Source organism: Cervus elaphus, chromosome 17 (genome assembly GCF_910594005.1).
Source record: "Cervus elaphus chromosome 17, mCerEla1.1, whole genome shotgun sequence".
In the NCBI taxonomy this organism is placed as follows: Eukaryota; Metazoa; Chordata; class Mammalia; order Artiodactyla; family Cervidae; genus Cervus; species Cervus elaphus.
Window position 1 is genome coordinate 21,463,064 of NC_057831.1, and position 24,472 is coordinate 21,487,535.

General features: G+C 36.7%; 1 protein-coding gene across 2 annotated transcripts in view; it reads left to right on the plus strand.

Moving 5' to 3' along the window:
* PPA2 (inorganic pyrophosphatase 2) overlaps positions 1 to 24,180 on the plus strand; it is a 91,092-nt gene extending 66,912 nt beyond the window's left edge. For both annotated transcript variants that reach the window (XM_043870961.1, XM_043870962.1), the window contains 3 exons: positions 9,939 to 10,008; positions 22,698 to 22,734; positions 23,972 to 24,180. In XM_043870961.1, the coding sequence (XP_043726896.1) occupies positions 9,939 to 10,008; positions 22,698 to 22,734; positions 23,972 to 24,000 (136 nt within the window). In that variant the 3' untranslated portion in view covers positions 24,001 to 24,180. The remainder of the gene's footprint in view (positions 1 to 9,938; positions 10,009 to 22,697; positions 22,735 to 23,971) is intronic.
* The last annotated feature ends 292 nt before the right edge of the window (positions 24,181 to 24,472 follow it).

The following is a 24,472-nucleotide window of genomic DNA, read 5'->3' on the forward strand; positions in this document are numbered from 1 at the left end:
TTTAAAACACTTAAATGTATGTTTATTTATCAATCTGTGGATGTAAGGCTAAGACTTTTTCTGTAGAGATTCCATGTAGACTATATAATAGAATCATGTAATAGACTGTATAATAGAGAATAAAGATCAGATCCTGCAATCTTTATACTCCTTATACTTAAAAACCTTTGTAAATTTTTCAGATTCTTTTTATCTAACCTTTTACAGTTGTCTTGGTGGTGGTTTTGTTGCTAAGTTGTGTTTGACTCTTGCAACCCCGTGGACCGTAGCCCACCAGGCTCATCTATCCATGGGATTTTCCAGACAAGACTACTGGAGTGGATTGCCATTTCCTTCTCCAGGGGATCTTCCCAACCCAGGAATCGAACCCAGGTCTCCTACATTTCAGGCAGATTCTTTACTGACTGAGCTATAAGGGAAAAGCTGGGTTGTCTTACCCACACCTAATTTAACACCCAGGTTTTTATAGTGGCTCAGTGGTAAAGAACCGCCTGGCAGTGCACAAGATGTGAGTTCAGTCTCTGGGTCAGGAAGATCCCCTGGAGAAGGAAATGGCAACCCACTCCAGTATTCTTGCCTGGAAAAATCCCATGGACAGAGGAGCCTGGTGGGCTGCAGTCCATGGGGTCACAAAGAGTCGAGTGTGGCTTAGTGACTAGACACCAACAGCAGAGCCTCGATAGTGTTCGCAGCCTCAGTAGTTTTAGAGCCCACTTGATGTCCATAGAAATAATTCTGTTTCCACTTTCCCTTCATCAGTGAGTATACATATAGCTTAAATTATGAAATTATAGTAACGAAGGCAACTGACATAAAAGGTTTGAACATGAAAACAACTGACTCTTGGTAAACCTAACTGACAATCAAAAATATAGTCTTTCTGGCAAGCAGAATCCTACCCAAGTTCATTGTCCTCTGAATCAAGAGAAAATGGGAAGCCATTTACTCTTTCAGTAAGCACTCATTGAGGGTCTCCTGCCAGGTACTGTGCTGATCGTAGGATTACTGCTGTGAGTGCAGTGAATATAGTCCTTGTGCTCTTGGAGCCCAAAGTCTGGGAATCAAGAGAGAAATCATTAAAAAAAAAAAGTCATTAGACCAAAGTAATATGGGATAAAGAATTAGTCACTCTCAGGGAATGTTTTTCCACGTTCAGAGGCGTACTTTGTAAATGCTTGGGCGTTATACCTTCAGATCCTGTTGCTCTTTTTTTTTTAAGATTTTAATTAGAGTATAGATGATTTACAATATTATATTAGTTTCTGCTATACCTCAGAATATATCAGTTGTGTGTATATATTATATCCTTCCTTTTTTAGATTCTTTTCCCTTCGAGGTCATTACAGATTATTGAGAAGAGTTCTATGCTTTACAGTAGGTCCTTAATTAGTTATCTATTTTATATATATAGTGTGTATATGTCAATTCCAGTCTCCCAGTTTATCCCTCCCTCCCCTCAGATCCTGCTTTCCCTGCTGGTAGCCAGAAGTTTGTTTTCTACATCTGTGACTGTTTCTGTTTCGTCAATAAGTGTAATTCTGTCATTTTTAAAATTCCATATATAAGGAATATCATATGATATTTCTTCTTGTCTGACACTCCACTCAGTATGACAGTCTCTATTGGTCCATCCATATATGACAAGTGGCATTACTTCATTCTTTCTGTGGCTGAGTAATATTCCATTGTATATATGTACCATATCTTTATCCATTCCTCTGGCGATGGATATTTAGGTTGCTTCTACGTCATCAGATTCTGTTTCTCTTGCAGGCTAGCATGACACTGTGGACCTCATCTTCTTCCATTTTTCTTTTGTAGAACACTCTTTTTTTTCAGCATAGTTTTAAAAGTTAATTGTTTCTAACATAAATATTGCAGTTTATTAACAAGAAAACTGGGTATAAATTAAATGTCATCTAGCCGTTGCTATCCTAGTAACTAATAGGCTGAATTCTTCTTTCTGGTTAGATATTCTAAGTCATATATTAATCTGATGGGCTCCCAGGTGGCGCTTGTGGTAAAGAATCTGCCTGCCAGTGCAGGGGACCCAAGAGACATGGGTTTAATCCCTGGGTTGGGAATATCCCCTGAAGGAGGAAATGGCAGTCCACTCCAGTATTCTTGTCTGGAGAATCCCATGGACAGAGGAGCCTGGTGGCCTACAGTCTGTGGCTGAGCACACGCCACACACACACACCCGCTCACACACACACACACACACACACCCTCTAAAAAGAGGGGTTTCTGATTGTTCAAAGAGGTATTTGCTTGCTGTTTGCTTTTATTTCCTTCCTAATGGTACTTTCTGAAAACCTTTTGCAGTCTTTGATGGGGTTTATATGGTTCCCAGGTTTTTTCAGCTGCACACTTAGAGAACATCTCTGATTAGTTTTTCTATAGCTTGATATCATTCCTTCTATGCTGATTCTAATTGTCTTTATTGTGAGAGTAAGTTTATTTATATGCTCTGAAGTCATTTTATTGTAGCCTCCTAGGTAATGACATGGATTACATTAACAATAAGAATTGACGTTTATTGAACTGTATGCTATTTTTCAAGTTATGTGAGCTCTATATGTATCATCTAGTTAATATTCACCAGAAATCTGTAAGATGCATATAATTTTTGTACCCGTTTTACATATGAGGAAACTGAGGTCATGTAGAGATTATGACCTATTGATGGTCTCTATGTGATGGATTTAATCTAGACTTTAAACATATTCTCTTAATAGCTATATTCTTTCTCTGTTTTCAAAGAATACAGCAAAATTATTTTATTTAATTAAAAATCGTTATAAGTCCTGGATGTAAATTTTATGCATCTAGATAATTTAAAGTCAAAATCTTCAGAATTTTAACTCACTTTTGTCCATGGTTTCTTTATTTTTTGTCACTACCTGATTTGTAAAATATATTTAGAGCTAAGTTTCCTTTGTCTTTACCTATGAATTGCTTCTCTCTCAGTTCCTTAGAGTGTACTGTTATTGATTACCAAACCTTCCCACCTTCCTTTTTAACCTGCTCTCTCCATGTAAATAGGTTTAAGTCTGGACTGAAGGCAATGTTTATCACAGTAGCTCTCTCAGTGTATATAGTACAGCACAGTTACCTAGGGAAACCGTTTGAAAGTTCAAGTTTGTTGTCTTCTTCTTTAAATCTGATGAATTAGGATCTTTGAGGAGAAGTATCTAAGTATCAGTATGTTTGAGAAGCTCCCTGGCTTCTGATGAGCCGTTTTGCTTAAGAACCATAAAATCTAAATTTTTCAAAGAACAAACGGTTGGCCCCTTCTTGCCGCCCAGCCTCATTTCCCATCACTTGCCTTTTATTTCATGTTCCAGCAACTTAGAACCACCTGTCACTCATCACAAACACCGTGCTTTTATTGATCTCTGGGGCATTTCTCATTTTGTCTCCTTTGCCATGATTTTCTTCTCACTTCTTAAACTGGCTGACTTACTCATCTGGTAAGACTTCGCTTTCTCTAGGAAACTTTCCCTCATCCTAGCCTTGTGCTCACTAAGGTGCCATTATACCTAGCTAAAGTGCTGTTCCTTGCCCCCCTGTGTAGTCTTACCACTGCATTTATTAATTAACTGCTTGTTTCATGAATTTGTCTCCTCTAGAGTATAATTTCCTCAAATGTAGATGAATAAAGATGCCATATTCATCTTTATATTCTTCATAAATATTCATATTTATATTCTACATGCCTGACATGTAATAGCCACTTAGTAAATACATATTGGAGTGATTGTTGGATAATATTTTAAAGTCAAAAAATATATGTTGTGTTCTAAGTCCAGTAGTAACTCTTCTGTTTATAGGAGCCCTGCGTTTACTAAATTACTTAATTCACTTTTTTCCAGTAAGTTTTATTGTTGTTATTTTTATTCTTTTCCTCCACTGCTTACTGTTTACTCTGGAAGCTGCATTTTTTTTTAACCAGGGATAATTAAGTTATTTCTGCTTTTACTGAAAGCAACTTGAAATTCTCTGGAGGAAAAATACAGTTTTTTGTCATTTGGTTTTATTGCTCTTCAGTTCTTCTCAGATTCTCTTTAATCACGATTTATATATCTACCTTATTCTTAAGAAATCAGGACTGTACTCTTCATTTCGCCAGTTTATTTTATGTCACTGATCATTATCCTGATACAGAATTTTCAAGTTTTGACTGATTCTCAGCTGCCCTTCTAATTATAAAACTGCTTTAATTTCTTTACTCATTAATTGTTTTATATTGTATCTACTCTGTTTAACGTAGTCTTTATAAGACATACCATTAGATTTATCTTTGAAAAATACAGATGTGATTGTCATTTTTATGCTTAAAATCTTCTTGTGACTGTCTTCAATTATGGGATCTAATCCAACTCTTCTCTGTATTAAACAGTGTATCTAAACCTGCTTTTCCAGCCTCTTGTTCTTTTCCTCCTCTTTCATTGTCTTCCCTCCATGAATGCCTGCCCAGTCGTCAAAAAAAACAGTTTAGATGTTACTTCTGCAAAGTCGTTTCATTTTTGGGGGGGCATAACTAACTGTACCCTCACCTGTGTTCTCATATCACTGCTTTCCACACCTCTAGGTAGAACTTGGAGTGTTTTATTACTTTTCTTATGCTCTAAATTGAGTTTGTACTTTAGCCCTAGTGATAGGACATGGCACATAGCGGGTAGTTTGAACATGCTTACTGAATGAAAAAAATTATATAAATATTTGTATGAAGTTTTCAACATATATATATGTTTTTTCACATGTATGTATATTGTTCCAAATTATTTAAGTCTTGAAGCTGTTTCTTTCTACCTTTCCAGAGAAAGATATATTTAGTCCATATATAGCTCCAGTTCTTTTAGCTTTACGTAGATTTACATCAATACTAGTTTTCTTCAATGAACTCTGGAGCTTATGGTCCCAAATCATCGTCATTCTTATCTCTTTAAATTTTCTCTTTCCTTTGTCCTTGACTGTTTTGCTTTAGAAAGAAAAGCCTTGACCAGTCTGAATCTTGGACACTATCCTTGGGGATTTGCATGAGTGTGGGCCTTTGTCTGATTTGATTGTCTTGAAGAAAATAATTTTCTCTATACTAAAATTCCATATTGCTGGTCCTATAGATTTCATCTTTTAGATATTTTTTATTATTTGCAGGTAATTTTCTCTGTTTCTTTTTATTTAATCACTAATTTTCCTTATTATGTATCTGTTAATATTTTTTTTATTACTTGTAAGTTTGGTTTGTTGTGCATAGAAATTTTGGTGGTGTTGATCTTTTTCTCTAGTATGTCTGCTTATTTTGGTCAGGAAATGATGTAGTCAGCAAAGGCTATACAGTGATTATGAATTTAGAGCAAAATGTTGAATGTCTTACTATTAAAAGGAAAGCAGCACATTCTTCCTTGTGATGATGATGATGATTTTTGGCTGCACTGCATAGCATGTGGGATCTTAGTTTCTCAGCCAGCAGTCAAACCTGTGGCCCTTGCATAGGCCCTTGCATAGGCATAGCGTGGAGTCTTCACCACTGGACTGCCGAGGAAGTTCCCCCTCGTCTTTATTTTTCATTCATTTATGGTAAGCACCATTAGTTTAGTCATCCTTCCTTGCAGGGATTATACTGCTTTTCCTCCTGTGGGGCCTAGACATAGCTAGAAAGAACCCTGAATATTTTAATATTCAGGGAGGTTCCATGGTTCAGTATTGTGTCCCCAGCATTTAAAAATGTCCTAAACATGTTGATATAAGAATAATTTTTTGAATCAATCAATAAATATGAATCAGTGTAAATTATTTTTATATAAGGGCCAGTTCAGAGGAAATAAAAATATTTCTTGATAACTTGCCTTTTATCATACCTTCAGACATCCAGAGTAAATCCCGAGGAAAGCATATTGCAACCCAGGTTATATTCTTCATTAACTAGAAGGATGTTAGTGAGGACGGTGGCATTATTTGTGGCAATAAAATGCTATTATTATTGTTGTTATTGTTGTGGTTACTATTGCAACAATAGTAACAAGGGGCTTTGTTACTTCTTATCTCTCCTCTTTTGTATGTTATATATCATGCAAGAATCTCCTAAGTCCATTTGTATATACCTTCAATTTCATTCCTAAACAGCCATGCGAATAATCTGTCCAGGGTGAAAAATGGCAAAGCCTATTGACTTTCCTAGGTTTTGCTGGTTACTTGTCGAGATATTTTATTGGGGATATTTTTTAACATACTCAGTTTTTAAAATTTACAGTTCTGGCTTGAATATTTTTTCTTGCCTAACATTTCTGTTGATGGCTTTGCTTTGTTGTGGGACTAGAAGTTTACTTTAGAAATAGGTTATCAGATTTAACAGATAAAAATACAGGATACCCACTCAAATCTAAATTTCAGACTTTAAATGTCTCATGCAATACTTGGGACATATTTATACAAAAAATAATTTGCTGTTTATCTGAATTTCAGACTTAACTGGATTTTCTGTATTTTATCTGACAACCATTTTTACAGAAGACTCCCTTTTCTCTCATCATCATTTTCCCAGAATCCCCGCTGAATGTTTCCCTTTGGTGTAGTTATAATGTTAAAAACCTTGTGTTGTTGTTGTTCAGTTGCAGTCCTGCCCGACTCTTTGCTACCCCATGCACTGCAGCATGCCAGGCTTCTCTGTCCTTCACCATCTCCCCGAATTTGCTCAGACTCATGTCCGTTGAGTCAGTGATGCCATCCAACCGTCTCATCCTCTGTCACCTCTTTCTCTGCCCTCAATCTTTCCCAGCATCAGGGTCTTTTCCAGTGAATCAGCTCTTCACATCAGGTGGCCAAAGTATTGGCGTTTCAGCATCAGTTTTTCCAATGAATATTGAGGATTTATTTCCTTTAGAATTGACTGATTTGATCTCCTTGCTGTCTAAGGAACTCTGAAGAGTCTTCCCCAGCACAACAGTTCAAAAGCATCAATTCTTTAGTGATCAGCCTTCTTTATGGTCCATCTCTCACACCTGCACATGACTACTAGAAAAACCACAGCTTTGACTAGACAGACCTTTGTCAGCAAAGTGATATCTTTGCTTTTAATATACTGTCTAGGTTTGTCATAGCTATTCTTTCAAGGAGTAAGCATCTTTTAATTTAGTGGCTGCAGTCACTGTCTGCGTTGATTTTGGAGTCCAAGAAAATGAAATCTGACAGTTTCCACATTTTTACCCCTCTGTTTGCCATGAAGTGAATAGGACTGGATGCCATGTTTATACACGTAAGACCTTATGTATAGCATATTTATTATACACCATGCTTTCTTCAGAGGAGTAGCACTTAAGAGTTCGCAGTGTCTATTTTTTTGCCTTGTTCCTTTTAAATTTAGATTTTCTTTAGAGAAACATCTCACTTATAAGACCTTACCTTTTTCAGTATTTGGCTTACTTAAACAAGGACTGTGGAGAAGAGAGTAGTTTAGTCTTAAAGATGATAATACCAGCTTTCATCAAACATCAACATTCATGCAAGGAATGAAAACAAGTTCCACATTGAGTCTGAGTAGAAAGCAAAATTGCCACTTTCATAATCACTGTGTACCCAGTATCTGATTATAGACAGATGTAGTTTAAAAGATAAATAGCTAGACAGATCTTTTTATCATATATGTCCCAGAATATTTCACAAAGCCATTGCCAAAATAAATTTGATAGAGTGTATCCCTCAGATCCACTTGGGGAGCATGTGTATGTGAATATGTGTATGCATGTGTGTGTGTGTTTCATCTATTTATTATCTCCCTTAGGGATCTGCTAATCATTGATTTCTTCAATTTTGAAAAAATTTAACTCCCTTCTCTACTACCTTTTTCTGTATCCACTTTAATCTGATTTCTTTGATGAAATATTTTTAAAAATCAGACTTACAAAGTTTGAGGGGAGTAATGCCTATGCTTTCATCTAGGAAGTAAGAAAGACGTGGTGGGTGGCATACTTGTGGAGAGAGTAGGCTGGTCCCCATTGTGTCTGAAGGCTCTGGACTTACAGAACCTTTACTGATGGTGGGAGCAGCTGCTGTCTGCGCCTTGCCGAACTTCCTCACTTGCACAGAAACTCAGTCTTTGTGTTCATGTGGTTTCCTCTCACCACTGAGCTTAGTCTTTTATACCTGTCTGAGACTCTACAGTGTTTATCCCCTCACTTAGAGGAAGATTCTTCCTTATGATCCTCAGTCTGTGGGTCAAATTTGGTTTTTCTTTTCTTCAGTAAAGGTGAAGGGTAGTGGAATAGCCTTTTACATATTCCAGAAGAGTATTTAAATTTGTATACTAGCATACTATCATTTGATTTTTTTTTTCAAGTCTTGAAGAGTACAGTGCTGTGGAACACTCTATAACTTTGCCTGAAGGAATGTACAAGACTCTCATTTGTCCTAATTTATATTCCTGCCGGTCCTTTTTTAGGGTATCTTAATCACATTCCTACAGTTCTACATTAGAAGATCCCTTGTCTCCTTTTGAGGTGGGATTAGGGGGGAAAGAGAGAGAGTGTGTGTTATCAAGTGAGATCTGGAGACTCTGTAACTATTGGCTGGGATCATACACTTAAACACGCTGGTAAAGCTAGTAAAGTAAATACGCTAGTAAAGTAATGCTCAAAATTCTCCAAGCCAGGCTTCAGAAATACGTGAACCATGGACTTCCAGATGTTCAAGCTGGTTTTAGAAAAGGCAGAGGAACCAGAGATCAAATTGCCAATATCTGCTCTATTTCTGCTTTATTGACTATGCCAAAGCCTTTGACTGTGTGGATCACAATAAACTGTGGAAAATTCTGAAAGAGATGGGAATACCAGACCACCTGACCTGCCTCTTGAGAAACCTATATGCAGGTCAGAAAGCAACAGTTAGAACTGGACATGGAACAACAGACTGGTTCCAAATAGGAAAAGGAGTACGTCAAGGCTGTGTATTGTCACCCTGCTTATTTAATTTATATGCAGAGTACATCATGAGAAACACTGGGCTGGATGAAGCACAAGCTGAAATCAAGATTGCTGGGAGAAATATCAATAACCTCGGATATGCAGATGACACAACCCTTATGGCAGAAAGTGAAGAAGAACGAAAGAGCCTCTTGATGAAAGTGAAAGAGGAGAGTGAAAAAGTTGGCTTAAAGCTCAACATTCAGAAAACTAAGGTCATGGCATCTGGTCCCATCACTTCATGGCAAATAGATGGGGAAACAGTGGAAACAGTGTCAGACTTTATTTTTGGGGGCTCTAAAATCACTGCAGATGGTGATTGCAGCCATGAAATTAAAAGATGCTTACTCCTTGGAAGGAAAATTATGACCAACCTAGATAGCATATTAAAAACCAGAGACATTACTTTGCCAACAAAGGTCCGTTTAGTTAAGGCTATGGTTTTTCCAGTAGTCATGTATGGATGTGAGAGTTGGACTGTGAAGAAAGCTGAGTGCCGAAGAATTGATGCTTTTGAACTGTGGTGTTGGAGAAGACTCTTGAGAGTCCCTTGGACTGCAAGGAGATCCAACCAGTCCATCCTAAAGGAGCTCAGTCCTGGGTGTTCATTGGAAGGACTGATGCTGAAGCTGAAACTCCAATACTTTGGCCACCTCATGTGAAGAGTTGACTCATTTGAAAGGACCCTGATGCTGGGAGGGATTGGGGGCAGGAGGAGAAGGGGACTATGGCAGAGGATGAGATGGCTGGATGGCATCACTGACTCGATGGACATGGGTTTGAGTGGACCCCGTGAGTTGGTGATGGACAGGGAGGCCTGGCGTGTTGCGATTCATGGGGTCGCAAAGCGTCAGTCACGACTGAGCGACTGAACTGAACTGATACACTTAAATGTAAAGTGTTTGAGAGTTGGTTTTATTTTTGGTAATTGCTCCTTTTTTATCCCGTTTAACAGTTATATTCTCTTTTCCTCTCCAGCACAAATGTGCAGGTATGTGATAGCCCTTTCCATTGCTCTCAAGAGGAAGCAAGATCATTAGTTGAATCGGTAAGCAACAGATGTCCAAAGCATCCTTTATTCTAATAAATGTCATGGCGAAGTCTAACGGAAATTCTGAAAAGTCTATCAGTGAAATGTATCATGTCTTTTGGGGAGCATAACATTAAAAAATAACATTAAAGTTATTTTTTATCCAAGGAATTTAGCTTTAAAACTTTTTACTGTTCTGTTTTTTGAAGTACATTAACCATTTAACTGATTTCATATGATACTATTTTTCACCAGTTTATTATTGTTTAAATCCATTAGCACTCCTCTGCACTAACCTGTCCTCACAAGTTATCCACCACTCAGGGTCTAAATTGTGACTGGCTGCTGGCACAGGTGCATTTTGTCTCAAGAAAAAATAAATAACTTTCTTTTCCTTTTTTTTTTCCATTTAATTTGGTTACCTCACAAACTTTCCTTCTCTAAGGAGGATATCTTCAGATTTTTGCAGGTCTTAGTGAGTAATGCTGCCTTGAGGCAACTGAATTTAGTAAAGTAATACTTGACCTGGCTAAGAAAATTCAAATTCAGATAATCAAGTAATATTGCTATTAAAGCATGTTCAGGAGTGATCTTAGGCTAGAAATCCCATTTATAAATTAAAGGTTTCTGGGTTTTTTTTCTTTAATTATCAGATAGAAAACTAGTGAGTTTAGCTGTTTACTTCAGGACCAACAAAAATGTTTACTCAAATGGTTGCTTTGAATTGTTTTTCACTAATTAATAAGCTGTTTAATTATTGCCTGCTATGTCTGGTTAGATTCTAGGTACTGGAGATGCAGTATTACAGAAAAGATAGAAAAACCTGTCCTCATATAGCTGACATTCTAGTTGCAGTGATGGATAATAAATACTCAAGTGAAATATAAAGTGTTTTTGAATGTGATAAATGCAATGATGAAAAATGAGCCAGAGAAGAGGGGATACAGTGCCTGGAGTCAGGGGGGCGTGCAGTGTAGTGACTAGGAAGCAGTGGGGGACAGTCTCGTGAACCGAGAACTGACCTGAATCTAGATTTGTAGACGGTAAGGGACTATGCCATTTGACTGTCCGAACAGAGAGCATTCACACTGTGGACCGAAGGACATGAGGCAAGTGGGTACTTGATGTGTTCACGAAATACCCAAGAAGCCACAGTGACTGGTGGAGTAGGGGAATATAGGAGAGAAAGGAGGAGCTGAGATCAAAAATGATTGGATCTGGGGTGAAAATGGAGGCAAATTATTATGAAAGACGTTGTGAACACCCTGTAAAGACTATTTTAATAATTTCATTTCTTATTCTGGATAAGATGGAACCATTGAAAGGTTTTGAGAAAAGGTATGATGTGATGATATGATCTGACTTAGATTTTAACAAGATCACTCCGGCGGCTGTGTTGGCAAGAATGGGCTCAGGGAGGCAAGGAAGGTGCCGGGAGCCCTGATAATCATGCTCACTACGATGTCAGTTTATTTTCTCCAAGTTTTCAGTTTTGTGTCTTGTGTTGCTTACACTCTGAACTTAGTTCTCATTTATTATTCTTTAAGAAAAAAATAGAGGAAAACAAGTTAATATCTTTTTATCTTTATTCATGTAGTCTCCCATTAATCTCAGATTAAGACCACTTCACTTTATGGGACTTCACTGGTGGTCCAGTGGCTAAGACTCCACACTCCCCATGCAGGAGACCAGAGTTCGATCCCTGGTTAGGGAACAAGATCCCATCTGCAGCCAAAAAAAAAAAAAAAAAACTATTCCTTTTTAGTTTTGAATTTATAAATGATAGGTATAACAGACTTTTGTTTTAAAGTTAGCTGCAAGATGAAAGCTTCTGTCTTACATCTTTTAAAAAAATATTTCCTAACATGTTAGTAGGAAAAGTCCTCTTAAAAAATAATTGGAGGACATGGATATGATCTAGGTAGTTAGATTTGGGGGACAAGATTAGAATTCAGAAACATTAACATCCAGATTTAATTATATGGTTTGGTAGCTTTGCTCTGTTTCATAATGATGAAGAAGGTGCTATGCCGATTTTTCACTGAGAAAGCTGTAGTAGAAAATAAAAATGCAGAGAAGGTAGTCCTTCATCAGCCCTAGTGGAACTTAACTGTATATGGGATTTCACCACGAAAAATTTGCAAGTCAAAGAATTGCTCTTTTAGCAGCCTCATTAGTGATTTTGGAGTTCAGATTAGGTAACACTTAGTCATGAGGATTTTATCAACTTGTAATAGTGAAATTTTTTATAGTCAGAGCATTTTTTGACTTGGCATTTTCTCTCTTCCCTGGTAGCTCAGCTGGTAAAGAATCCGCCTGCAATGCAGGAGACCCCAGTTTGATTCCTGGGTTGGAAAGATCCCCTGGAAAAGGGATAGGCTACCCACTCCAGTATTCCTGGGCTTCCGTGGTGGCTCAGCTGGTAAAGAATCCGCCTTCAATGCGGGAGACGTGGGTTTGATCCCTGGGTTGGGAAGATCCTCTGGAGAAGGGAACGGCTATCTGCTCCAGTATTCTGGCCAGGAGAATTCCTGGCCAGTCCATGGGTTCGCAAAGAGTTGGACATGACTGAGCAACTTTCACTTTATATCTTCAAAACCACATTGAGGGGTTTGAATCAGCATTGCTTAGGTATAGATTCCCATATCTCTCTATTGCTATATACTGAATGTTGCAGTGACTTCAAAGTATTGTCGACTTTTGTTTGTCCTTTGCTTGCTCAGAATAACTTAAAATATCACAGTCATCCATCAAATTTGATCATATTCAGACCACATCAATCCTGGGCCTATATGGAAACAAACTATAACCCCAAGGTTTATTAGTGGGCTTAGAATAAGAGAACTCATTCTTAGAAGTTAATCAACTTAGGTAATATTATCTTTAGATAGATGTATAGATGTTAAACGAGTCTGAAGTAATGGTTAAAACGAAGCCAGATAGCAATAAGTTTTCACTTTCTAGATGTATGTGTGTGTGCTCAGTCATGTCTATTGATTAGGTGAGATTTTAGGATAAAGTAATTGCTTTGATGAACAGATACTCTTAAAGCACTGAAAGAAAGAAATAGACTAAGCTTTTGAGTGATTAATAGAACTGTTACAGAAAGCATATACTTTTGAACATGTTAACATCAAAACACAGTTAAGTGTAGTAGCATTGAGACCCCCCTAAAATCATTAAGTAGTCACCCAAAAATATGTACAGATCAATTAGGAAAAATAGTGTTACCATAACCAAGAAAAATAAAAGCTGACAACCTGATGACTATAATTTGGAAGCATCTTAGAAACAAAACAGAAAATATCTACAGAAGTAATTTGTGATACTTAGGTTAGAGATCTTAAGGAAGATAGTTGATCTAAGGACGATAAGGAGAGTTGAAGTGGTCAGGAAGGTTAGTGAATTTTGTTTATAAGTATAGACGCTTGAATTATGTAAGGCATGGCTGTGTCCAAAACAAAGTTTGTTACCTAGACCTGAACACACTTGGAATCCACAGAGACAGATTGTTACTGTGTGTGTCCAGGGTACTGTGTGTGACCACTGGCTACCTACTGAACCACCCAATTATATTTTTTTTGGATAGTGTCACTTTTTTTTTAATAGCCAAAATTGTAGAACTCTTTCCCAGTTTTTAAATACTATGTGGCTAGAAATTGGAAGCTTTCTTTCAGGAAACAAGGTTCAGAGCCTTTATAGGGAAGAAAGAATGTATCTTTGTGTATGCATGTGCACACATGAGTGTGCATTTGTGCATACACATGTAGTTTTCCTTTCAGATCTAATATTAATATTGAATGACAGTTGATTTGATGACTGGGATCTAAGATGCTACTTTTAGGGTCCTTTACTATATTTAAAGTATTTGGAAAATATGTTGAGAAGATGGGAACAGTATTTATAAGCTTTGTCTAATAGACATACAGAATTAGAGAATACATTGTTTTTTTAGTACATGTGGACACTTTCAGAAATTAAGTATATGTTAGGCCACAAAGAGAGTTGGAAAAAAATTGCCAAGGAGTTGAGGTAATGCAGACCACATTCTCTGTCAGTAGTATGACAAAGTTACCAATCAGTTAAAAAATATTAAAGGAAAAAATCCCAAATCTTTGTTGTTTGGAAACTAAAAACACTACTATATGTCATGCCAAAAAAATGAATTGTAACAAATTATAAAATATTTAAAAAGAATAACCAAATCACTCTGTGTCAAAACTTGCATGATGCTGCAATAACAGTTTTTGAGAGAAATTAAATATACAGCAGCAATGAAGAAAGAAAGTTGAGAGACTAAATGTTCAACTCAACAATTTCTGTTTTTTCCCTGTCTTTTCACATTATAGGAAAAAAAATTATATAGGGTAGAGCAAATATTTAATGAAATAGAAAACAAGGAGATATAGAAAGGATCTGTTAAAACAGAAGCTGGGTTTTCTTCATATAGAGCTGACAGTATGGACAGACTTAATTCCCTGGTAGCTCAGTCGGTCAGGAGTCTGCCTGCAGTGCAGGAGACCCAAGTTCAACCCCTGGGTTGGGAAGATCCCCTGGAGAAGGAAATGGCAACCCATTCCAATATTCTTACCTGGAGAATCTCATGGACAGAAGAGCCTGACAGAGCTCCAGAGCCTGGAGGACTACAGTCCACTGGGTCACAAGAGTCGAACACAACTTAGCGACTAAACCACCATTACAGGAAGGACCGTGAAAGAGAGAAGACATAAATAACAATATCCAAAATGAAAACGAAGACATTACAGACATAGGAGGTATATAGGTAATCAGAAAGGAATACTCTAAGTTGCTTTTGTCTAACACTCGGAAATGAGAGAATAGATATTTGTTATAATGGTCTTTACATTTTCAGTGTTTTTGTAGTATTTCATAATTAACAGAATTTGAATGCCCAGAAAAAAAAAAAATAATAATGAAACCAAAGCTTTATTCTTTGTGAAGACCAGCAAAATTGATAAACCTTTAGCCAGAATGATCAGGAAAGAAAAGAGAAGACAAATCTTTAATGTCAGGAATGAGACATCACTACTGATTTGGGAGATATTGGGAGAACAATAGAGAAATATTGTGAAAAACTTTGCATCAGTTAATTTCAGAATTTGGATGAAACTGGACAGATTCCTTGAAATACATAAAATACCAAAGCTCACTGAAGAAGAAATAGGTATAAACAAATTAAATCTGCACTTAAAATATCTTTCTGTAAACACAACTCTGGGCCTTGACTCCTGCTACTTTTATTCAGCATTTACCAAAGGTTCTAGCCAGTACAGTGAGGCATGAAAAAGAAGGAAAGGCACCCAGGTTGTAAAGGGAGATGGCATGAATGTCTATATTGAATATTCAATAAAATGAACCTAAAAGCTATTGTAATAAGTGATTTTAGCAAGGTTGCAGGATATAGGCTCAGTACACAGTAAACAGTTGTGTTTTTATGTATTAGCAACAAAAATTAGAAATAAACATAAATACATTATTTATAATGGCTTCAAAAATGTGAAACACTTCAGAATAAATCTGGAAAAAAATTATGTGAAGATCCTGAACCCTGAAAACTATCACATATAGCCCATAGATGTAGAACTAAATAAATGGGAAAATATTTCATGTTCATGACTTGGAAGATTCAATATTGTTATGATGTCAATTCTCTAATTGATCTGCAGGTTTAATGCAGGATCAATCAAATTTCAATACACTTTTTTGTAGAAATCAGCAAACTCATGTATGTAAATACTAAGGACCTAGAATTAGACACAACAACTTTGTGAAGAACAAGGTTAGAAAACTAATTCTACCTGACTTACAGTCATTTTACACAGCTACAGTAATGAAAAGAGTGTAGTAATGGTGTAAAACTAGAGATCAGTGAAAACAAATCCACAGATAGACCTACATATATGTAGACAACTGATTTTTGAAGTAATAATCTTTTCAACAAACAGTTCGTGAATAGTTGATTATTCCATATGGGGGAAAAAACCCACTTTAATCCATACCTTGAACTATGTTTTATAATTCTCTAAAGTGTATCCTAGGACAAAATTTAAAACAAAAAACTAAACCAATTTTGACCTTGTGTTAGTTAGGCAAGATTTCTTAGCTATAACACTAGTTCAGTTCAGTTCAGTCGCTCAGTCGTGTCCAACTCTTTGCGACCCCATGAACTGCAGCACGCCAGGCCTCCCTGTCCATTGCCAACTCCCGGAGTCCACCCAAACCCATGTCCATTGAGTCAGTGATGCCATCCAACCATCTCATCCTCTGTCGTCTCCTTCTCCTCCTGCCCTCAATCTTTCCCAGCATCAGGGTCTTTTCAGATGAGTCAGCTCTTCGCATGAGGTGGCCAAAGTATTGGAGTTTCAGCTTCAACATCAGTCCTTCCAGTGAACACCCAGGACTGAGCTCCTTTAGGATGGACTGGTTGGATCTCCTTGCAGTCCAAGTACAATCTGTTTTGTTTAAATGTTGAGTTGAACTTCATCAAAATTAATTTTTGTTCTGTAAATGACACTCTTAGGAGAATGAAAATAAGCTCCATGCTGCAAGAAAATATTTGAAAATTGTATACCTGATAAAAGGACTTGTATCTAGAACTTAAAGAATTTCATAATTGAATAATAAGAAAACAAAACATCACCCTCCCGCCACAAAAATTGCAAAACATTTGAATGGTTACTTTGCCAAAGAAGATGTACTGAAAACAGGAGATGATGCTCAACTTTACCAGTCATTAGGAGGATGTGTATCTGCAAATTGAAAACCAAACTGGAGCTCCCACACCCTGCTTGTTGGAAAGCAAAATGGTAAAACTACTTTGGGAAACAGTTTGGCATTTTCTTAGAAAGTTAAACATATACCTACCATATGATCTAGCCACTTCACTCTTAATTAGATATCTTCCCAATAGAAATGGAAGTCTTTGTCCGTACAGAGACTTATTTATGGTGGCTTTATTTATAATAGACAAAAATTGGAAACAAACCATATTTCTATCAATAGAAATAAGTTGTGGTATATTTGTGTGAGGAAATACTCAGCCATAAAAAGAAATGAATTATTGATACATGCTATGACATGGCTAAATTTTAAAAAAATTTTATGGAATAGAAAAAGGCAGATATACATGTATTATACCGTTTATAATTTTAGAGTATACAGACACTAATGTATACTTACACAGAACAGGTGATTAGTTGGAAGGATTACAATCACAGCAATGGAAGGAACTTAGGATTGATAGTGACTATGATTATTATCTTAATAGTGTTAATGGTTTCATGAGTGTGTGTGTGTCTGTATATGTCAAAACTTATCAAACCATACACTATAAGTGTGTGCAGTTTATCCCATGTCAGTTTTGGTTCAGTAAAACTTAAAGGAAAAAAAATTTTTTTTCTGGAATCAGACTGTCTATATCCAAATCCCAACTCTTACTCATAGTTGGAAGCAAATTGCTTAACTTAATTATGCCTTGGTTTCCTTATTTATAAAATAAGGAGCTAATAATAGTATCTTCCTTGTGCTGAGGGCTGTTGTGAACTGAATGAGGTAGTCCAGGTTAAATGGAGAGCAGCTAGAAAGTATTAATTAAATACTGGGTTTTGTTGTCTCTATTGTATTAATAGTATTGTCAAACTAATTTGACCACAGAGAGAAGCCCCTTCTTGAATATTTTTTGAGTATTCCAGCCTCTTGACTACTTCCAGTGATGAAGAGAGCACTTCTTCATGAAGTATCCCGTTCCATTCATTAATGCATAGGCAGTGGCAAAGTCAACCTAGTCTACATCATTCTATGAAGTGTAGTCCTTTTTCAGAGACTTAAGCAGAAAGGATTAGGAGAAAGAGTGAGTCAGTGTCCACAACATAATAACTCATTGTGGTACTTAACCATTTATCCTGTCTGGGAATTTTTTGCCCTAAAATTCTCCCCCACACTTCTTTCTGTTCAAGTACTTTCCTTGCATTCTGTTCTCTCTGGAAGTGGACACCCTCTGGGCAGCAGGCAAAGTTGGGAGAAATTTGAATTAGGTTATTTGGTAAGAACTTAGTATGCACTGATTATAGTTATTTTACTGGAAGGAAAACAAAAAACAAAAAAACGAAGTTTGAACTTTGTGAGATTCTGCACACATCTCGGTGCACACAGGACTGAGAGAGAGAACCAGACTCGTTGCCGTGGAATCCTAGCCTAGCCTCAGATCCTACGCAGCCCGGTAGCCACAGAGATTTAAAGCTGTTAGAATCTGGAATTGAGGCCAAGGAGAAAAAGTAACCACACTCCTGCCTAGTTGCAGGGACCCAGTCCTGTGATACTGTGAACCTTTAGATCACTGTAGTGATGGAAAACTTCCCAAAGGGGAAAGACATCTAACACTGGGAGGATAGAACGCCTCCCAGGGAAGTCTTAGCTGTCTCAGGCTGACTTGTTTTCGCCTTCGCCTGACCAGACTTCCACTGCAAGCAGTCTCCGGAGTGCAAATCTGGAGCACAGCAGGCTAGGCGATGACAGTGCCGACGGTGCGTGGATGCACGGAGAGCAGCGCTTTGAAGGGAAAAAGTGAGGGGAAATCTCAAGTTTAATTAAAAGTATTGTTCTGACTACATTGGGTAGATCTTATTTATTCAGTAAATCAGTATATCCGCAGTGCTGTGTGAAATTTTGGATGATCATTTTATATTTGATGTCAAGACTTCTTGGCTGAATTGTAAAGAACAGTGCATTCAGGAGACCAGGGCCTTAGAAGGAATTCCAGTGGCAATTAACGCCATCAACATATACTCTAGCCATCTCGCATCACTAAAGTTTACCAGCAGTCTTATTAATGCATGTTTGTATTTACATACTAAGTCAAAGATGAATCCAGAGGAAGGACTTTAGAGCTAAATCCATCATCAACAGTGTCTTATGTGAGTCGGAGTCTTTTTTTAAAAAATTCATACCAAAGCTATATTTACATTTTTCTAGAGGCCCATAACAAAGATAATCGATAGACCAGGTAGTTTAGAAGTGTGTATTTTGGGGTTCTCTGCCCTAATAGGAAATTACCAGTGAGTGAATATTGTTAAATAGTTTCAAATATGAGAAGTAATAACCGGCAGAATAATGTTGCAGTTCATTAGGGTTGTTGGACAGGACTTTTAGCCGCATGCTTCTCAGATGATTTCCTTTGGGCGTGCGCTTCGTCTCTGCTTAGAGCTACTTAGGACGGCAGCCTCAGTTTCCTTGCACATCTCAGAACAAGATGACCATCCTTGGCGTCTGGTTGTTGAAATCAAGGCACCTCAGAACTAAGTTTTGAAGTCAGTCTGCCTGGGAGGTTCTCTTACCTGGACTGCTTGGACTGCCTCCGCACGAGACCTTCCCTCTGTGGGCACTCACTGTCCGTCTCTGTCAAAGACGGCTGTGTTTCCCTTAGAGTGGAAACTTTCTGTGGGTGTGATTTTTCTAATGAGGTCACACTATAATATTCATGCCATACAGACCTGTCTTATTTGTGATTCTGAAAATAAACATCTTGGTGGCAGCTCACTATTAAAAAAACCTTAAATAAGGTATTTTCTTGATAAATCCAGATCTGATTCTAGTCAACTTATATCTCCTTCTTTGTTTTCCTTTTTTCCTTAAAAGCTTAAAAAGCTTTCGCTTAAAAGCTTCACTGCATTACCACTCAAAGATGAACAAAGAAGGTGAAAGTAAAATATTTTAGCCAATTGTATACATTCGTGAAAGGAAGAGAACATTTATTAAACTTAGACAAACTTAAAATACTCTTACATCTTGTATGGATAACTAAGAACTGGTCATGTTTTATTGACTCATAAATCAGAAAAGAAATTGTGAAAATAAAGTGAATACACTTCCAGTTACCAAATAGGTGAATGATGGGATGAAGTGTACAACAAGGGGAAGGGGAATATGGTCAGTATCATTGTAATATCTTTGTGTGGTGACAGATGGTAACTAGATTAATCATGGTGATCATTTTGTAATGTATAGAAATACCAAATCACTATGTTGTGTGCCAAGAACTAACATAGTGGGGTAGGTCATTCATACACTCATAGAAAAAGAGATCAAATTTGTGGTTGCCAGAGGTGGAAAGTGAGAAGAGGAAGAATTAAATGAAGGCAGCAAAAGGTACAAACCTCCAGTTATAAGTAAGTACTAGAGATATAATGTAAAGCATGGTAAATATAGTTAATACTGCTATATGCTATGTGTGAAAGTTGTTAAGAGAGTAAGTCCTGGAACTCCCCTGGTAATTCAGTGGTTAAGACTTCTCCTTCCATTGCAGGGCGTTTGGGTTTGATCCCTGGTTGGGGGGCTAAGATTCCGCATGCCTTATGGCCAAAGGAACCAAGACCATAAAATAGAAGCAATATTGTAATAAATTCAATAAAGACTGTAACAATGGTCTGTATAAAAAAATCTTTAAAAAAAGTAAATCCTGAGAAAAAATTTTTTGTTTAATTTTGTATATATATGATAATGATGGATGTTCACTAAACTTATTGTGGTAATCATTTCATGATGTAAATTAAATCATTATGCTGTACACCTTAAACTTATAAATGCTGTATGTCAGTTACGTCTCAATAAAACTGTAAGAAGAAAAACATGAATATAGAGTAATTGCTTTATGAACCATGGAAACATAATGCCAGGAGAGAATACCCAACCAAGGTAATGTAATTCAGCTGAAACCCTACTGCACTTGAATGAAAAATCAGAAACTTTTTTATCTTTCATTTTGAATCCTTATAATAAAGTAAAAGAATATCAATCCTCATATCATGTAGTAAAGCAAGATTTTATGTTGTATCATGTTTGCTTATTAGTTTGAACAAATGTAACCTACAGGTGAAAATGCTTTCACAGGGATCCAGTGGGGTTATCGGAAGGAGTACAAAGCAGCTGTATTAAAGTTATATTAATTTAGCATTAAGTTTACACATGAATATGGACAGAGGCCAGAGCAAGCCTTCTTTGGTTGATTAAAAGAGTAACATTTCAGTAATGAAAACACTAGATTTGTTTGAAAGAAATTAAAGAAATGATTATTCATGAGAAATACTTTGGGAGCAGGAGAGGCGAGGAGCTCGCATGTTTAGAATGGGTGTATGTTGTGGCTCAGCTGGTAAAGAATCTGCCTGCAATGAGGGAAACCTGGGTTCAGTCCCTGGGTTGGGAAGATCCCCTGGAGAAGGGAAAAGGGACCCAATCCAGTGTTCTGGCCTAGAGAACTCCATGGACTGTATAGTCCATGGGATCGCAAAGAGTTGGACACGACTGAGCAGCTTTCACTCACTCGTAAAGTAATTCATTTTCCTGGACAATTTATCTTCAATGAATGGAGGGTGCCCACATTCATCCCCTATAGAGAAATTAGGAGAAGGAAGTAACTGAAAATCCTCCCTTTATTTCTTACAAGGAAAATGTAGTGATGGTGACTCTTGGGAGTGAGGGTTGGGATTAGGTCACTTTACAATGTAGCTCTATGCATTTTTTTGTTGTTCTTCTTCTTCCATTTTCTGTAAGTGTTATGTTTAAGAATCAATTTAATGTTGGTCTCTCTTTTGGCATATATTAGTATTATTATAGAAAAATGTGAAAAAACTTTTATTCCCAGGCTTTCATAGTTATTATCTCTTGAGTGTTATGGTTCGTTTTCTTTTACAAAATGGGGCTTTATACATTCTGAATATATTCTGCCAACTAAGAAATTTATTTTAAAAGTAAATAAATAACAAGTTCTTAGAATTATTTTTTAGATTTAATGATAAATGCTTTAGTTAGAATAGCATGTTCATTTCTTTTCTGTAATGCTTTTTAGGTTGAATACTCAGGTGTGTGGCACATGGTCCCATTTGCCACTGACCTCAAATATCAGCCTCTTTCCTGCCAAGGCTGAGCAGATTGAGAGAATTAGAACTTGATGATTACATTTGAAATCTGAAAAATGTGTTATAAAATCAGGGTGGTGGTTATTCCTCAGGGAGAAGAGCTTATGATTGGGGAAGTGCTGGCATGTTCCATTTCTTGACTTGGGTGATGGTTACATAGATTTTATTCTAATATTTTGGAGCTTTCTACATTCTTCTCTGTGAGTAATAGATCTCTCAATAAAGTTAAAAAAAGAAAAAAACTTTAAAAATGTATTCATAATTAGGAAAAAATCTTTTATCTCAGAAAAACTTTTCTTTCAATCTTGTCTACCACAGATTATGTCTATTCTAAGAATCTTGGCACAGTCATCAAAATAGAAAAATTAACTTAAATACTCTAGGAGACAACTAAATAGTTTGTTTGCTTCTTTGCATATGTGCATGTGCGTCTATGAACGTGTGTATTGGATTTTTATTCTAAAGAACCAGCCAAGGAAGCACTGAAAGAAAATGTCTCTTCATATTCTCAGTAGTTCCCATGGGTTAATGAGAGAAAATAGTTTTAAGAATGCTTTTTATCTTATTTAACTCTTAAGCCTGTGGTTTGTTTATTTAAAAGAATGGGCAATAACAATAAAAAGGTAAAGAGGAGTATTCACTTTTTTCAGGTTAGAGAACCATTGTGTGTAAACTTTGTTCTATAATTTTATGGTTTTTAAAAAAAAAAAAAACATTCTGAGTATAGTTTCCACATCTAAATATTTGTTATAACAGACTCTGTTCTTATTCTTTCAGGTGTCGTTTTCATTGAATAAAGGAAGTAATGAAGAAGGTATGGTATATGTTGGTTTTTAAGGAGCTAGATATGTAAATTTATTTGTTTACAGTAGTGGAGACCAAAAAAATGCAGTAGATTAAAAATGATATAAACTAAGTTAAGTACATTCTAAAATAGTCATTAAAACTTATAGATGAAATCAGTTATTTTCTAATTTCAGAAAATAAGGAGCACGTTTATTACTTTTAGTCTGGAAAATAGTTTGTGCAGTGACTTTGTTGGTGAAGTACTAAGTTTCCAGCTAGTTCAGATAAATTTTAAGACTTCTAATGTCTGCATTGGTGAGATTTTATTTATCATCTATCATTATTTTAATGAATCACTCATTTTATATTCTTATTGTTTATTTATTTGGCTGCATCAGGTCTTAGTTGCAGCATGCGGGATTTTTGTTGTGGTGCGTGGGCTTCTGTCTAATTGCAGCACATGGGCTTGGTTGCCCTGCAGCATGTGGGATCTTAGTTCCCCTGGTCCCCACCAGGGATAGAACCTGTGTCCCCTGCACTGGAAGGCAAATACTTAACCACTGAACCACCAGGGAAGTTCCCACTCATTTTAACTGAAGATGTTAAAATTTAAAGTATAATTAAAAACAGAATTTTTAAATTACCATTATTTAAAGCTGTTGTGAGAAACAAAAATGTTCTGTAGTAAAAATTTCAAAATATTTATGTATCATCTGTCTTTTAAAATATTGCAAGGCTTTTTGTCTTTTTGTTTTTATTTAATATATTAGAATACTCAACTTGCAAGTTTGGAGGAAAAAATGAGAACTATTTACTGTGAAGATGTTTAGAAAGGAGCAAATCTATAGATTTGGGGAGGCAAGCTCTTATAGGGGGAAGTAACAGATTGTTTCTTTGCAATACTTTCCATCTGGGCTATTTGACAGGCAGTCACATTTTACAGTACAGGGTTTGTCTAGACCTTTCATGCCGCAGCTAGGATACTTAACTTCAGTATTAAACAGTAAAGACTAAAGAACCCAGCAAGATGTATGAAATAAAGTGGGAGCCTCTAGAATATCAGACCTGAGCCAAATGAGAGAACTTAGAACAAGAATTTAAAGGTGAGTGACTTTAAGTATAGAAGTGTGTCACCCTAAGTTCTGATTGTTTTTATCTGCCTAAATACTTCTAGAAAGTCTAAATTTAATTTGTCTTCTCCTTTCTTCTTCCTCCCTCCCTCTTCACCCCTTCCCTAACAACCTGCTTCCCCATTTTAAACGCAGATCAAGTATGGCACTTCCTTGGCAAGTGATTAGAACATCTGAAGGTCTTCCATCAGGATTCCAGTCTCTAAGAACGCCGAGATTCAATCTCCCCCAAGTGCTAGAAACAGACAGAATTTGCTCATTAACTTCCTGTTGAAACCTCTTTTTTTTTTTCCTTCAAGCTTTTTGCAATATGCAATGTGTAAATAAACATTGACATTTTTGAATTAGTTGCCTTTGAATATTTATTGATATGAAAAGATTTTGTTGAATTTCATAGGCAGAAGTTTAGAGGCACTGAGTTTTTTTTTAATTAGTTTATTTTAATTGGAGGTTAATTACTTTACAATATTGTGGTGGTTTTGCCATACATTGATGTGAATCCGCCATGGGTGTACACGTGTCCCCCATCCTGAACCCCCCTCCCACCTCCCTCCCCACCCCATCCCTCTGGGTTGTCCCAGTGCACCAGCTTTGAATGCCTGCTTCATGCACTGAACTTGCACTGGTCATCTATTT